At 50.1% G+C, this 17,319-nt stretch overlaps 1 protein-coding gene across 1 annotated transcript in view; it reads left to right on the top strand.

The window, feature by feature from the left end:
• KAT6A (lysine acetyltransferase 6A) overlaps positions 1-17,319 on the top strand; it is a 1,365,605-nt gene that overhangs the window by 1,300,655 nt on the left and 47,631 nt on the right. Inside the window, exon 16 of the mRNA XM_085634070.1 lies at positions 16,552-16,834. Coding sequence (XP_085490196.1) covers positions 16,552-16,834 — 283 coding nt within the window. The remainder of the gene's footprint in view (positions 1-16,551; positions 16,835-17,319) is intronic.

Genomic DNA, 17,319 nt, shown 5'->3' with positions numbered 1-17,319 from the left:
CAACGTCCTTTTACAACAAGGGTGGCCGGCTGCTGTGCTGTTATTTTGTGTTGTTTTTCAACCCAGTACCCAAGATTGGCTTATTGTGTGAATAGAGAAGCAGTGGGCGTAACAGGAGTGAGATGAACTAATCGAACACTGAATGTACTTTTTCATGACTTGTGCAGCTGCATTTAATTTTTAACGTTATTTGTTGTATTGGACTATGTAGGAGATTAGGATCTGCACTTAAGTTGCCCCCACTTTTTTTTCTGATGTATACACTGGTTCCTGGATATAGTCTGGCTGGGTCCCTGCTAATCAGGGCCCCAGTCTCTCTGTTCTCTCTAAACGACTTAGTGTGCATATTAGAAGCACTAGTGATTGGATACTGTGGTACCTTATGAGCCCCTAGTATATGGTACCTTAGGTACCTAGGGCATGGGCACTTCACAGGCTTACCAGGGGCTGCAGCATGTATTATGCCACCCCTGGGAAGCAGACTCAATCTGACACCACAGGCTTGCTACTGCAGCCTGGGTGAGGTAGTGTTAGCACTCCTCACTGAGGTATAGGTTTCTATATCTCACCATACACACACATATAAACCTATCAGTCACCCCTATGGCAGGCCCTATCAATCCTGAGGGCAGGGTGCTTGGTTTACAATGTGAGGGGGTGCCTCTGCATGAGCAGGACCCCTCTGCAGCTGACAGAGTCTATTATCTGTGGCTGTTTGTGGATGCGGTTAAACCATATACTCTTAAGTACATTATAACCTACCAGTAAATGCTAACTTTGGAATGACTGCATCAAAAAATATCGTGTTTGGTGTCAAACAACTTGGAATCATACCCCCACACCAGTAACTGGGGTGGGAGTATGATCCCACCCTTCTAGAGGGGACGACATGTACCTACTGTGGCAACACAGTAGAAATCTGAAAGAGCCCTGGCATCACAAAATGGATGCCACCAGCACAGACACTGGGCTGCCCTCCTGCTGTTGACTGAAACTCGCAGTGTAGGAGGCCCAACAATAGGCATCCTGTCACAGGGAGGTGTCACTACCTTCCAGACAGGATTTAGTGTATTGGGGCTGGGTGGGTGCACTTCTAGAGTGCTTTGAAGTCCTGCACCGGGGGAGAAGTAGGCTCCTCTGTGCATATGCCAGCTCAAACCGGTTCAGGGGCTACCTGTCCCTGCTCTGGCGCGAAACTGGACAAAGGGAAGTAGGTGTAACCACCCCCTACCCTGACCCTCCCAGAGGAGTGGTCCTAGAGCTAGTCCCTCCCCTATTTTCAGTATAAGATAGGAAACCTTGCCATTGCAAAGTAGATAACCCTGGACAACGCTCTACAAAGAAGAATCCTGGCCCTTCAACGTTCCACTACCTTTGGAAGACAGAAAAATCTCCCTTGGAGTCAAGGAGGGACTCCCCTGCTTGGCAGGCACCAAAAACTCTAATGAACAGTCGCAAACTCTCCCGCTCCCGCCGGAGTCCGAAGTCCCTGCAGCCCCGGAAGTGGATTTCCTGACTTCTCGACGGCCATTGTGAGTCCCCAGCAGAGCTGAGGCGAGTGGACCCCACGAGGAACAGCAATACCCGGGTACCATGCACTATTGTCGAGTGCAACCCCTTCACAACGTTCTACGAACTTGTGCATTGGACCATTTGTGGCCCAAGCCTCCAGCAGGTTTTGCAGTGAAAATCAGAGGCCTACCCCGTCCCGAGTGACCGTGGGCTCCTGTGAAGCATTTCCTCACAAGGTGTCTTCACGATCCCTTGCCCGTTGACTTGTGGGTCCCCCGAAGACTTTTTGATCGAACCAAAGGGCTCCCCTGGTTGCTCCAGGCCTGCCCTCACTCACCCTCGCTGGGTGAGTCCCTCAGACCTTGCTGGTCTGCAACGCTGACCTTCTTCGATTTCCACAAGACTTGCTGTTGCCAAGGCTTGTTGGCTCCAATCCGCTTGCCGACACCTCAGTAAGCTGCAGACGTCGTGGGACACCCCGAATCCAGCTGCTGGTCATCGTCGATCCTTCCTGGACCTTGTGAGCGAAGATTCAAAACACCCTTGATCACCTGAAATCACCGACTTCCATGGGCATCCAGCTTCCTGGCCCCCGGTCACTGGCAAGTGACTGTGAACACTGTCCCTTGAATTTTCAGGTCATCTGCATCTCGAATCCACCCTTGGATTCCACCGGACACTTCTTCAATCTTTGCAAGCAGCAAATCTTCTTTGGTCTCCATCGAAAACAGCGACGCGACCCGACACCAAAAGACACCTATGCACCCGGCTTCCCTTGGTGAGGTAACTCGTGCACTCCGGTGCCCAAGTGTGTTTTGGCCCTCGAATTACTTACCTTGTAAGTGGCTTGCTTGTAGACTTCCTCGAAGAACCCTAAAACTTTAAAAATCAAACCGTGACTTGCTCCATTGTAATCAATAGGGAACCCGCGGCTGTGTTCTCACACTGCATGCGTCTCCCGTGGGTCGTTTACTTACCTGCTTTTACTGCATTAGTGAAGACCCAGCGATTCTACAGGCCCTAGGCCTTGTCATTTTGCAAGTCGACTTTCCTAAACCTCTTTTTTAGTATATGGTCTGGTACGCCCCTAGGGCCCCAGCCATATTTGTGCTTAACTTATTGTGAAACGTTGATATTTTAAGAAATCGCTATTTTTTAAGCGAGTTCTACATGCATAGCCTTTTGCTATTCCTTATTAGCGAATCCTTATTTTTCGCTAATAAGGAATCGCAAATGGCATTGTTGATGCATGTGCCATATTGTCATTTACAAAGCCAATAGTTTAAACTCTCGCAAACGCGAGACCTGTTGCTTTGCAAATGCTTTTTATTTTTTACTCTAGCTAACTACATACATGTACAAACAATTTTATTAAACACCACACCTTGTTTTAAACAGTTTGGATAATTCCAATTTCAGAAAATATGGAATACACAGAAAAAAAGTTTACATTTTGTTTATGGTAATTACGATTTGTAAAATCTTCCCGCACATTTTAAAAATCTGTTTTCAAATTTCATGAAAATCGCTTAGGTTTAAACATATATTCTCAAACGTGAAACTACAAAGAAATAAAGCTGTGATGTGAGTCTGTAGAATCCTTCCCATTTATGGTGTTATGGTTATTGCCGATCGCTTTTATTTAAACAGGTCAGCCTGCAAGAAGCAGCGATTTTACTGCTCATGTCAGGTGATTTTATTTGTGGAGAATACAGTTATGTACACAACCGATAAATTGTTGACCATTGTTAACATTGGTGTTGAAAAGGTTTGAAGCTTATGCGTTATAATAGAAAAATATCTGAAGTGTGAACCCTGGCTTTGAAAGTGTTCTTCTGCTGATCCTGAGGTCATTGCTGAAGGTAAAGTATTTGCATTTGAGATAAGGCCTCCTAGCTTTGTTTTTATTAGTAGGGTGTAACTATAATTGGCGCTAAAGAGACTTCTTGAGAGATAATATGTATTGATTGACCTACTCTGTAATATATGGAAGGTAAGATTACAGTATTTAATTGCAAGCTGCAGACATGCCTGGATAGTTGGGCCACACCGCAATGCCCAGACCCATTCATGGGAGTGTGGCAGTTGCCACCCGATTCCTAGAGGGCGTATGGACGTCCTTCAAAGCCATCAATCACATCATTGGACACAGTTGATGGATGTGACAGCGTGACCTATGAAAGAAATAGCATTAGCATGAGCCGTGCAGCAGGTCAGAGTCGAGTTGCGTGTGTTCAGCTGTGCATGCAAGACGGCAGAGTAGTTTGTGTGCTTGCGCTTCTGTTATTTTAAGAAGTCGTCACTTGAGTGCCCCTCCTCCTCCCAAAGTAGAACTCCACTGAAGTGAATTAGGAGAACTTGTCTTGCACCCAGGTTCGTTCGGTTAAGATTGATCAGTTTCCTTGTGTGCAACAAAATGGATTCCCGTTAGTCCTAGCTGTAGTTGATAAAGTGGAATATCGGAGTTGTGTGATTTCTGTGTTGCATGCTAGTCCTGCTTTGTGGCCACAGTTTGCTCGTGTTTACAGTATTTATTCAGGAAGGGGCAGGGTTGGTTTGGGATTAAAAATCGCCCTGGGCACGCTAAAAACAAGCATTTGCAATGCAATAGGTCTCGCATTTGTGAAATTTTAAGCTATTGGCATTGTAAATGACAAAGCCTTTTATTTATCTGTTTTTAAAATCAATACATAGATAAAAGCTTTGTAATTTACAATGGCAGTAGCTGAAAGTTTCGCAAATACGAGACCTAGAGCATTGCAAATGCTTGTTTTCTTTATAATAGAATGTGAAAGCACCTTGACATACATGACTTTAGGATGTGTGCTGTACAAAACCTCTTCTCTGTTTGATTTGATAAACCATAACATTGTTCCATGTATAACAACAACCTAGGCCACCCAGAGAGTGCACTTGACAAAGGACTTGGCCTTTGTTCACTAATGGCATTGTTGTCAGGGCGGTTGGAGTTATGAATGTTCCTAGGGTCATGTTTTAAAACTATTGCTTGATAAATGCTCTCAAGGCAGTGATATAACTTAATATACTGATACGCTTCTGCAAGATAATGAAATATAAAAATGTACATTTCAAAGAGACTTTATCATATTTTCACTTTTGCTGCACAATATCTTTAAAGGTGAATGTGTTTCTAAAGATATGTGGCACAGATCACATTCATTGCTTTTTTTTCTTTACTTTAGTTAACTTGTGCGTAAACTCTTGCTTGTAGTGCTTAGTCAAGTAAACAGGAGCCCAGTGCTGATATTCACCAGGTGGTTGCATATAAAGTTCAGGAGAGCCGCAAGCAGACCCTGGGCCATACTTTGAGTATCCATGATGTAAATGCTGCCCTTCACCCCCTACCAGCACTGAGTTCAGCATCACTGACTAGACAGTAAGGCAAATGACGGAACAGCGTACTAAGAAAGAAAAGGAACGGGGGAGGAAAGTCTGCTGGGTTGCAATTGACACTCCAGACTGGGCCTAAGCCTGAGAAAGCCTGTAGAGCTTCCTTGGTACTTGATCTGATGGAAGAAGGAAGACCTACCTGCCTGCTGCCTGTACAAGGAGCTGACGGCGCCAGCCAGGAGCATTGACCCTATCGGGGGGGGGGGGTGCATAGAGAACCCAGTTTACTGGAGGTACCTTTGTGAGGACTGATCGATAGACCAGCCTGCTTGGAGTCACTCGGTTATTCCAGGCTGTTTGCCCAGGAGAAGCAGGGAATGACATCTGGGTTGAGAAACTGCACCATAATTTTTGAGAGCTAAGAAGGGTGAGTTTCCGTCATTTGTGTCCTGTGTCATGGGATGCTCCTGCTTATGTTTTCTGGCAGCCAGAGGTATCAGGAGATGGTCTTCACACCTTCAGCCAGAACAGTTTGAGCACTCATTCTAGCCCTCATGGTTCCCTATGTATGGCGGTTAAAGGTGCGTTTTCTATTAATTCCCTTCTGACTACTGTCACTATGTATTGCCGAGGGTGCCTCTAGCTTCGTCTGTTCCCTTCCACCGAAAAATCTCTCCAGTGATCGGTAGAAACTGAGCTGGAAGCACCTGAACCTCGTGGCTCCTTTTTGGGACACAAACTGAGAACTGACCCACTATCTCGGTCCACAGCAAAATGGCTTAGTTGGACTTATAACTGGGCACTCTAGACTAATATAACTGCACTGTGACCCCTCATTTTTACTGTTGGCCGGATACTTCCTACCAGACCATTTTTATGTGGCACCTAGGACTTTGCCTTGCTGGTGAGAACCTTGTTTGGGTGGCGTGCATTTGCGATAGACATATATCTGAAAGAAACACGTTAGTTATAGATTCCTTACCTTAGAATTACCCCCAAGCGTCAGACTGGATCTGGAAATTTCAGCAGTACCTCTGTGCGTCGGAAGGTGGTGTCGGTCGGCTCCACGTATGTCGTTGGCGTCGTGTCGCCGGGATGACGTAGCGATAGTTACTTAGACGCCGCCCTCGCGCGCTGATGTCAGTTCTTTCTTTTTCGCGCCAGCCAGCGCAGATCCAGAGACAGTGGTACCTCCAGTCACTTTTTGTCTGACTTTTTCTCTACTTTTGTCGACTTCTTTTTTGAGTCCATTGGCTCCTGATGCACGAGGGATGCCCGGCTTCAAGGCATTCGGTTCCTGTAACCGACTGATGTCGGTGACGGATCCGCAACGCGTGTACCTCTTTTGCCTGGAGCGCAACCACAAACCCGTCGTGCTCCGATTTCCGGTCGATGGCGCCGAAGGCTTTGCTGGAGCGGTCTCAAAAGCTATTTGAGCGCCGGCAGTCGGCTCCGTGCCATTCGAGGTCCCGGTCGCAAAGCCATCACCACTCGTCCAAGTCATCGAAGTCTTCGCACTCAGGGTCGGGTCAGTCGAAGCACGAAAAGAAGTCAAAGAAGCATCGTCGCTCTTCGGCTTATCCCCGTCAGTTGGCTGACACGACGAGGAATGCGGGCGGTGCCCTTCCCGCGTGCGGAGCCCGAAGGGTCGACTCCGGGCTTCCCTCTCTTCCCGGAACCCGAAGAGACTTCCGCCCAACTTCGTAATTTTTACGAGGCGATGCATGCCTTCTTTGGGTGTCCTGAACCCGCCGGCGCATCTTCGGGCCCCGCGGACTCGGTTGGGGGGCCTAGGCCTTCTCCGCCATCGGCTCCGTGCACAGCGTCACAGACCATCTTGGATCCAGGCTTGGATCTGGATCGGCGCCGGTTGATCTTATTACACCTCCACCGGCACCGCAACCGACGCCGGTCATGTCCCCGGCTGGCGTCGACCCCGTCCTCCATTCCGATGTGGACCCGCGTCTGGACCGGCGTTGACCGACGCGGGATCCAGCACCGAGAGGGGTTTGTATGCCCCAATTCACTGCTGGGGTCCCTTTTTGGCCAGATTGGCAACCTGAGGGTGAAGAGGAGGACTGGGAGGGGTCAGGTGACCCTTTAACTGATCAGATGGAATCTGAGCAGGACTGGAGAGAGGACCTGGGGGATGCTAGTGGTCTTGACACATCTCCTGACCTTGGTATGTTGTCTCCTCCTACCATGGCTACGGAGGAGGGAGCATCATACGCAGTGGTGTTGCGTAGGGCAGCCGAGGCCCTCAACCTCGAGCGGTCAGGACTAACCTCCTGACAGAGGTGCTTCAGCCAGCAGCGAACTCTTCGGAGCCCCTGCTGCCGTTTAATGAGGCCCTTTCTGACGTTCTTTTGGGCACGTGGTCCAGGCCCTACACAGGGGCACCCGTGGATAGGATGATTGCCCAACGCCACCGCCCGGCTCCGGGCGACCCCACTTTACTCTCCCAACACCCCACCCTGGAGACCTTTGTGGTCCAAGTTTCCACTTCCAAGGGGGCATTCCCTATCGCTCCCCCAGAAAGGGAATCCAAGAAGCTGGACCATCTTGGGAAGAACATTTTCTCTTCCGCCAGCTTGGGACTGCAGTCGGTAAACACTGCATGTCTATTGGGCCGTTATTCCCACTCTGTGTGGGATACGGTTGCGCAAGTGCTGCATCAGTGTCTGGAGGAGGCCCAGACAGTGCTCTCCCAGGCTGTCGCTGCCGGGATGTATGTGTCTACGTTTACCATCCGTTGTGGGCTGGACACTGCTGACTCTCTAGGCAGGACGATTTCCACGTCTGTAGCCCTTCGTCGCTACGCCTGGATGAGATTGGCTTTTCGGGGGATGTCCAGAACACCTTGATGGACATGCCCTTTGATGGCCGTCGCTTTTTTGGCGACAAAGCCGACAACGCACTAGAGCGTTTCAAGGACTCATTGGCTACGGACAAGTCCTAGGGCCTCTCCAGCCACCCAGCGCAGTCTCATTTTCACCCCTTTCGTGGCTACGGAAGGGGTGCCCCCCTACGTTGAGCCCAGAGCCACAGGCTGCAGCAAGTTACCCAACCTTCGCGCGGCCGGGGATGTGAAACTAATGCCGTGGTTCAGGAGGCTAGCGGGCGGGCCAGTCCACCAACCCCACCATCCCCCCCCCCCCCCCCCCCCCCCCCTCTGCAGCATCCTCCAAACCCTCCTAGTCCGACCTTTCAGGCCCATCAAACGCCGGTGGGCAGCAGGATCCGCCATCACCTCCCCCACTGGCGCACCATCAGGTCGGACAGGTAGGTTTTGCAGATAGTCCGAAGGGGCTATTCCCTCCCCTTCGAGGTCACCCTTCCAGCCATTCCACTGTAATACCACCGCATGTCGGAGGATCACTTGGGGCTTCTCCAACAGAAAGTTACGGCTCTCTTGGCCAAGGGAGCCATCAAGGGCATTCCTGTCCCAGAAGTAGGTTGTGGTTGTTATTACCACTACTTTCAGGTTCCCAAGAAGGACAAGGGCCTGCATCCTATCTTGGATCTCAGGAACATCAACCACTTCCTCCGGAAGGAGAAGTTCAAGATATTGACGCTTGCTCAGGTCTTGTCTGCCCTCAACCCGGAAGACTGGATGGTAGCGTTGGACTTGCAGGACGCCTATTTTCACATCCCTGTCCTGCCGGCCCACCGGCGTTACCTGCGGTTCACGGTAGGCCGCAAGTACTTTCAATTTACTGTGCTCCTCTTTGACCTTACCAGCGCCCCTCGGGTGTTCACGGAAGTGATGGCAGTGGTCGCAGCTCATCTGCGCAGATCGGGTGTTTCAGTCTTCCCCTGTCTCGACGACTGGTTGCTGAGGGAGGGCTCGCCCCGGGCTGTCGTCTCCTACCTCCAGACTATGGCCGATATCCTGCATTCGCTGGGGTTCTCCATCAATATGCCGAAGTCACACCTAACCCCCTCTCAGAAGCTCCTCTTCATCGGGCGGTTCTGGACACAACGCGGTTTCAGGTCTATCCTCCTGAACAGCAAGTCCGGGATATTCGGGCTATGATTCTGATCTTTCAGGCTCTGTCCCGTGTTTCGGTCAGGATGACCCTGAGGCTGCTGGGCCTCATGGCCTCCTGCATTCTACTGGTCGATCATGCCAGGTGGCATATGCGGGCTCTGCAGTGGGACCTGAAGGTCCAGTGGGCGCAACATCAGGAATTCTGTCTGATTGCGTCCAGATCTCAGAGGGCACTGCACGACAATTGCAGTGGTGGCTCATGAACAAGGATTGGGTCAATGGCAGATCCCTCTCCCTTCCTCAACCAGAACACTCAGTGGTGGCGGACGCATCCCTTCCAGGATGGGGCGGCCACATGGGAGAGGCAGAGATCAGATGCCTCTGGTCTCGACGGAGTCCGTGCTCCATATCAACCTTCTGGAGCTTCGGGCGATCCGTCTTGCACTCAAGGCATTCCTTCCCTCTTTCCGGGGAAGAGTAGTGCAGGTGTTAACGAACAACACCAACCCCATGTGGTACTGCAACAAACAGGGCGGGTCGGGGTCGTGGACCCTATGTCAGGAGGCCCACTGCCTCTGGACATGGCTGGAACATCAGGGCATATCCCTGGTGGTTCAACACCTGGCAGGTTCACTGAACGCCAGGGCCGACGAACTCAGCCGCAGTTCCATGATGGATCATGAATGGCGTCTTTGAATCGGAGGTGGTGCAATGTCTCTTTCGACAGTGGGGAGAGCCTTGGTTAGATCTATTCGCCACGAAGGGAACGTGCAATGTTAGCAATTCTGCACGTTGGAATTTTCAAGGCGGCATTCGCTAGGCGACGCTTTTCGTCGCGAGTGGAGTTGCAGTCTGTTGTTCGCCTTTCTGTCTATACCCCTTCTGCCCAGAGAGCTGAAGAAGATCAGGCGCGACCGGACCCAAGTCATCCATGTGGCTCCGGATTGGACACGAAGAGTCTGGAATCTGGAGCTGCTCAACATGGCCATCGATTCTCCGACCCATCTGCCTCTTCGGGAGGATCTTCTATCGCAGCAACAGGGGACGGTCCTCCACCCAACCCTGTCCAGCCGCCACCTCCTTGCGTGGAGATTGAGCGACTGCAGTTGACGTCGTTTGACCTGCCTCCTGAAGTCTGCGATGTAATCTTGGCAGCCAGGCGTCCCTCAACTAAGACGGTATACGCCTGTTGGTGGAACAAATTTGTGGCATGGTTCTCTTGTTCCTCCTTTCTTTGGCCCAGCAGGGCTGTACTCTGGGCATTATTAAGGGCTATCTCTCGGCCAGCTCTGCCTTCCTTCGGTTTCCAGCTCAGCCTTCTCTTTTCAAGTCCCCGGTTGTAAATCGTTTCTTGAAAGGTATAATTCATCTCTTTTCTCCTATCCCCTTCGTTATGCCTCAGTGGGACTTGAATCTAGTCTTGACTTATTTAATGTGCGCTCTCTTTGAGCCACTTCACAACTGTCCTTTGAGACTTTTGCAACTTAAAACTGCATTCCTGGTTGCCATCACATCTGCCAGAAGAGTGAATAAGGCTCCAGGCTCTTTCATCTAAGCCTCCTATCCTTTCTGTCCATCCGTACGAGGTAGCTCTCAGGACTCGTCCATCCTTCCTGCCCAAGGCTGTCACTGCCTTTCAGATCGGGCAGACCATCACTTTGCCCACCTTCTTTCCACCTCCGCATCCTTCGCAAGAGGAAGAGATGCTCCACCTTCTGGACCCAAAATGTGCGCTTTCCTTTTATCTGGATCCCACCAAACAGTTCTGGGTGGATGACCAGCTCTTTGTTGGGTACGTGGGCACCAAGAAAGGTCGGGCCATACACAAGCAGACTATCCCCCAATGGGTTATTTTGTGTCTCAAAGCCTGCTATTCTATGGCAAAGAAGGAGCCTCCAGTGGGGCTGTGCGCCCATTCCACTAGGGCGACAGCAACAACTACTGCTTTGGGGCGAAGAGTACCTCTCAATTACATCTATCTGAAAGAAACACGTTAGTGATAGATTCCTTACCTTAGAATTACCCCCAGGCGTCAGACTGGATCCTTAAAGTTTTCATCAGCAGTAAACCTGTGCGTCGGAAGGTGGCCTCGTGCGGCTCCGCGTCCGTCGTTGGCGTCGTGGTTGCCGAGATGATGTTGCGTCAGCTACTTAGACGCTGCCCTCGCGCGCTGACGTCAATTCTTTATTTTTTAGCGCGCCAGCAAGCGCAGATCCAGAGAGAGCGGTATCCCCAGTCAACTTTTTGACTGAGTTTTTTCGAGGCCTTTTGTCTCTATTTTTCTAGTCGATCGACTCCTGGTGCAGTAGGGATGCCAGGCTTCAAGACCTGCGGGGACTGTCATCGCATGATGTCAGTGACGGACCCGCACCGCATGTGTCTTTACTGCCTGGAGCACGACCACAAATCGTGCTCTGACTGCCGGGCCATGGCGCCAAAGACTTTGCGGGAGGGTCCCGAAAGTTGCTTGAAGTCCGGCAGTCGGCTCCACGCCGCTCAAGGTCCCGGTCCCATGGGAGGTCAAGGGACCGGTTGCGGAGCCGCCACCACCATTCATCAAGATCGAAGCCTTCGCACTCGGGGTCAGGTAAGACAAAGCGGTCCAAGAAGTCGAAGAAGCGCCATCGCTCTCCGACTTCCCGTCGCGCGACGTGGCTCTGGGTGCGGGTGATGCCTCCCCTGCGGCTCCGGCGGAGCCTACCTAGTCGCCACCAGCCTACCCGCTCTTCACGGGTCCGCCGGCGACTCCGGCCCAGCTGCAAGAATTTCTGTCAGCCATGGCTCGCCTCTTTGGGCCATCGGGCCCTGCCGGTACGCCTGCGGGCCCGACTGGGGGTTCTAGCCCTTTACTATCGGCTGCTCCGGCATCGCTGTTGGCTCCAGCGCCGCAGGACCCCCATGGATCCAACCCTGGATCCCGGGTGATGCCGGTTGACCTTGTGATACCTCAACCGACGTCGACCCCACCGGCACCACCTCTGACGTCGCCCGGCCCACTGGACAACGTCTCTCCCGGTTTCAGCCCCAATGTAGATATGGCACCAGACCCGATTCCGATAGGGGATTTCTATCTCTATGTCCATCCTCCCTATTTTCGGCCTGTATATCAGCCTTTGGAGGAAGGGGAGAACTGGGAGGGGTCTTAGGACCCTCTCACAACACAGTGTGAGTTTGACCCGGACTGGGCAGAGGAGTTGGGAGATGCCAGTGGTCTTGATAACTCTCCTGACCTTGGCATGATGTCTCCTCCTATCGTGGCTACAGAGGGGGGTGCAAGTTACGCAGTGGTGTTGCGTAGGGCGCCCGAGGCCCTTCACCTCGAGCTCCCTATAGGGGCCATCAGGACTAACCTCCTGACAGACGTGCTTCAGCCGGCACCTACCTCTTCGGAGCCACTGCTGCCTTTTAACGATGCACTTTCAGGCGTTCTATTTGGGCACCTGGTCCAGGCCCAACACAGGGGCTCCTGTGGATAGGAACGTGGCCCGACGCCATCACCCGGCCCCGGGTGATCCCCTTTTCCTTTCCCAACACCCCACCCCTGAGAGCTTGGTTGTCCAAGCCTCCGTGTCCCCGAGCGCATTCCAAAACACTGGAGCAATTTGGTAAGAAGATTTTTTCTTCCACCAGTTCAGGGTTGCAGTCTGTGAACACCTCAGGCCTCTTGGGCCGTTATTCCCACTCTGCGTGGGCTACAGTGGCGCACGTGCTGCCTCAATGTCCGGAGGAGGCCCGGAGAGTGCTCTCTCAAGCTATTGCTAAAGGGAGGGATGCAGCCAAGTTCACTATTCGTTGTGGCCTTGACACCGCCGACTCGCTGGGCAGGGCGATTTCCACGACGGTGGCGCTCCGTCGTCACGCCTGGCTGAGGACAACTAGTTTGTCTGGGGATGATCAGAACACTTTCATGGACATGCCCTTTGATGGCTATTGCCTTTTCAGCAACAAAGCAGATAGTGCGTTGGAGCGCTTTAAGGACTTGCGGGCTACGGCCAAGTTCCTGGGCCTTTCCACCACGCGCCCTCTTCCGCCTTCTGCTTTTTGCTCCTTTTGTGGCGATGGAAGGAGCGCCCCAACACATTCGTTTCAGAGCCACAGGCCTGCTCAGCAACAGTCTCAGCGCCGACGTGGGACCCGCCGAGCCAGGTCAGGGGGCCAGCGGGCGGGTCAGTCCACCTCAACCCACCACTGCCTCCAAACCTTCCTAGTCGGGTTTTTGAGGCCCATCAAACGCCAGTGGGCAGCAGTACTCGCCATCACCTTCCCTAGTGGCGCACCATCACTTCGGACAAGTGTGTTTTACAAATAGTCCAAAGGGGCTACTCCCTTTTCTTCGAAACTACCCCTACCCCCAGACCACCGCATGTCAGGGGATCACTTGCCACTTTTTCAACAGGAAGTCGCGGCCTTCTGGGCAAAGGGGGCAATCGAGCGCGTTTCTGCGTCAGAAGTAGGACATGGTTGTTACTCCCCTTACTTTCTAGTGCCCAAGAAGGACAAGGGCCTGCGTCCTATCTTGGACCTCAGGGACGTCAATCGCCTCCTCCGGAAGGAGAAGTTCAAGATCTTAACTCTGGCTCAGATCTTGTCTGCCCTCGACCCTGGAGACTGGATGGTAGCGTTGGACCTGCAGGACGCATATTTCTACATTCCCGTCCTGCCGGCTCACTGGCTTTACCTGCAGTTTACGGTAGGCCACGAGCACTTTCAGTTTACTGTGCTCCCCTTTGGCCTTACCAGCGCCCCTCGGGTGTTCGCGAAAGTGATGGCGGAGATCGCAGCTCATCTGCGCAGATCAGGGGTTCCAGTCTTCCCCTATATCAACGACTGGCTGTTGAAGGCGGGCTCTCCTCGGACAGTCGTCTCCCACCTCCAGACTACGGCCGACCTCCTGCATTTGCTGGGGTTCTCCATCAATGTGCCGAAGTTGAACCTGATTCAGTCTCAGAAGCTCCTCTTCATCGGAGCTGTTCTGGATACAACACACTTTCGGGTCTATCCTCCCGAACGGCGAGTCTAGGATATTCAGGCTCTGATTCCGATCTTTCAGCCTCTAGGAGTCTATAACTAACCATTTCTTTGAGATGAACAAGTTACTTACCTTCGGGAACGATATATCTGTAAGAAACATTAGTTAGTTATAGATTCCTTACCACTCCACCCATCCTCCCCGTTCTGGGAACTGACTTCTAGGGTTGAGGACTTCCTTACTGGGCACTAGTTTAGTGCACCAGCTCTGTGTTTCTGGCGCGGAAAGTCGTGTACAGAACTGACATTAGTGCGCGAGGGCGGCTCGTCTAAGTAGCTACCGTAACGTCATCCAGGCGACACGATGCCAATGGCGAATGCGGAGCCGACCGATGCCACCTTCCGGCGTGCAGAGGTACTGCTGACGAAAAACTTTCCGGATTCAGTCTGATGCCTGGGGGTAATTCTAAGGTAAGGAATCTATAACTAACTGTTTCTTACAGATATATCGTTACCGAAGGTAAGTAACTTGTTCTTTATGGCTACCTACAAGGCTATATTTTGAGTGCAACCTTTTATTCAAGAGTATCATTGCATCAGCTGCTACATCAAAGTAAAGCATGAGCAGAAGTAGCTCTGTCTGCATCCTATCAATCAAGCCTTTTATTTTTCTGAGAGTTCTGAAGACTTAGACCTAAACTGACCAGATGCATCTACCTAAGGTACACCAGGCTCAGTGTTGAACTAAAAGTTAACGCTTAGTGCAAATGAACTATAAAGATCTTTCAGGTTCTAAGGTGAAAGGAAGTGCTGGTTTCTTTGCTTATAATTTTTAATACACCATATATTTGCTACTATTAGTTTAAGTTGTAGATTATAATCTATTGTGTTGCACTGATTCAGAGTCCCTGAGTCCCTTGACCTACTGGAGTAAGACCTGACGGGAGTGTCTTGGTTACCCAGTTTGTAATGCACCAATATTGTGGCACTTTTACTCTACTGGTAAACATAATTACCCACACAGTGTAATACCCAGGAAACCCTGACTTTTTCAGAACCCCAAGAAAAGGTCTCACAGAGTTGCAAATGGTCCTCTTTTGTGTTCACAGTTAAATAGTGGAGTTTCTGGGTGACAAATGTGATGGACATCCATGGTTTCTCACCTGTTGCTAGTTATGCCTTAGATAGTAGATCTGGGATTTTGAAAGTTTGAGGTAGAGGAAGATTACATTGTCGGGGCATGAGTTGATGATGGGTAAGACAATGTTATGCAGTGCTAAATGGTGTGAGTCATGTATGTTAACATTACGGCTGTAACCAGAGTTTACAGGCATTGGGACTTTTTTATATTAACAACTGTACAATGAAATGTGATTGCAGAGTCCGCTTTTTAGTGTTGCAGCAGTTAAATTCAGCTAATAGCATTGTTTGTCCAGAATGGACATAGTGCATAACGTCTTATATCATCCTTTATGCCAGTCAGTGGTGGCACAGGCAAGCTGGTGAAAAAACTTGTTTTCTTAGTTTAGGCTGTACATCATGTGTACTTCAACCAGGGGACTTGCTAACCATAATCTGTTGCATTGTCAGCATGTGTTTTTTTAGCCTGCCCTTGTTCAACATAGTTCAACTTGTCCATGTAAACCATTCGTTTTCCTCAGTGCTAAATTTTAGGTACCCGCTTATTCTGTAAGCTGCACCAACAGCCAACTATTACAGTGTCAGCAATGTAGACTGAGCCTGATCATTTATGTCAGTCAGTGGTGGCACAGACAAGCTGTAGAAAATCTGTTCTTTATTAGTTGAGGTTATACACGTTTTGTAGTTCAACCAGGGGACTTGCTAAGCACAATCTGTTGCATTGTCATCTTTGGTTTCTAGCCTGTCTTTGTTCAACATAGGTCAGCTTGTCCATGTAAGCCATTGATTTTCCTGAGGGCTAAATGTTAAGTACCCATACATCCAGTAAACTGCACGCACAACCAGCAATTATAGTGTCAGCACTGTAGACTAAGCCTGTGGTTCCAGCTTAACCATACCAGTATCTACAACCATGATTGAGTCTCAGGAACATTGCCCTTTCTTTGCATTTTACTGTCAGCTCCCTGCACCACTGATTCATTTAAAGCACTTTTACAGTGCAACCTGTGCAAAAACTGATATAGAAATGTAGGAACTAGTATTGGAACTTTGAGAAGAACAGGAGACACCAAATGAAAGAGTTCTCGATAATTGAAATCTCTCAGTTGCACAGATTGTTTTCTTATCCTTCTAGAGATGAGAATATTGGGCCCTTTTATAGGTTTCTGTGTTCTTGTCACACAATATGTACAGCATTGTAGTTGGTTTATAGAATTGCTTATCTAAGAACTTGAGTTGACAGAAGGCATCAGCCAAGGCTCGTTGACGGTGATATCTACTTTGTAGCTTGTAGTAAGTTGGTAGAGCAAGTGTGATAGAAGGCATTGCATTCAACAGGATTTTCTAGAACTCTCACAAAACTGAAGTTCCTTGTAACCCTGTTGTAACTCTGTTTCTTGACAGATTTCCTGAGATGATTTCTCTTTTAACTCTCTCTCTCTCTCTCTCTCTCTGTCTCTCTCTCTGTCTCTGTCTCTGTCTCTCTCTCTCTCTCTCTCTCTCTCTCTCTCTCTCTCTCTCTCTTTCTCTCTTTCTCTCTTTCTCTCTTTCTCTCTCTTTTTCCCTCCCTCTCTCTCTCTCGTCTGCAGAAAACTATTGTTCACCGGAAACGGCGGGTCCGGAAAAGGAAGCATCACAACAGCAGTGTGGTGACAGAAACCATCTCAGAGACAACAGAAGTTCTAGAGGAGCCATTTGAAGATTCAGACTCAGAGAGGCCGATGCCACGCCTGGAGCCCACATATGAGTTTGAAGAGGATGATGTTGAGATCTTCACCAGAGGGTACTTTAGATGTGTACCAACGCAGAGCCAGCTACGGTGCCGGCCTCCCTCCAAGAGGAAGTCTAAGGACCTAGAGTCTGATGTAGATGGTATGTACCAGTATAACTCGCATTTCAAATTGACTGCCTCTGATCACTCCCAGTCTACTTTCGATGACTTAGGCATAGCTTGTGATCTACTTGTAATTAATTAGATTGTGTCAATGGACCAAGCAAAGATCTCCACATGTGACTTCCTGAATATAAACTGAGGTAGACATCTATGCACCCTCTACTGCCCACAGGTCATCATGCCCCTAAAGAAGCCTGTACCAACAAAACTGCATCCATCCGTATACTACTACTAATACTGCTGTGTCTTCCAGCCATCCAAAATGGGTTGCAATAAAAAAAAGCTAAGCCTTTTCAGTTGAATTTGCTGCAAGTCAAGCCTCACACCATTTAGAAGACCTGTGCAAGACTGCAATCACAACTGTATCAGACCTCCTTCCCCATTACCCATGCTGACAAATGTTAACCAGACTCTGCTTTGACGTTTGTACTGGATCTTCTCGCCTTAAATCATGAACATCCCT

Source organism: Triturus cristatus, chromosome 11 (genome assembly GCF_964204655.1).
Source record: "Triturus cristatus chromosome 11, aTriCri1.1, whole genome shotgun sequence".
In the NCBI taxonomy this organism is placed as follows: domain Eukaryota; kingdom Metazoa; phylum Chordata; class Amphibia; order Caudata; family Salamandridae; genus Triturus; species Triturus cristatus.
Note: the sequence above shows the minus strand (reverse complement) of the source record. Positions and strands in the feature narration are given on the sequence as shown.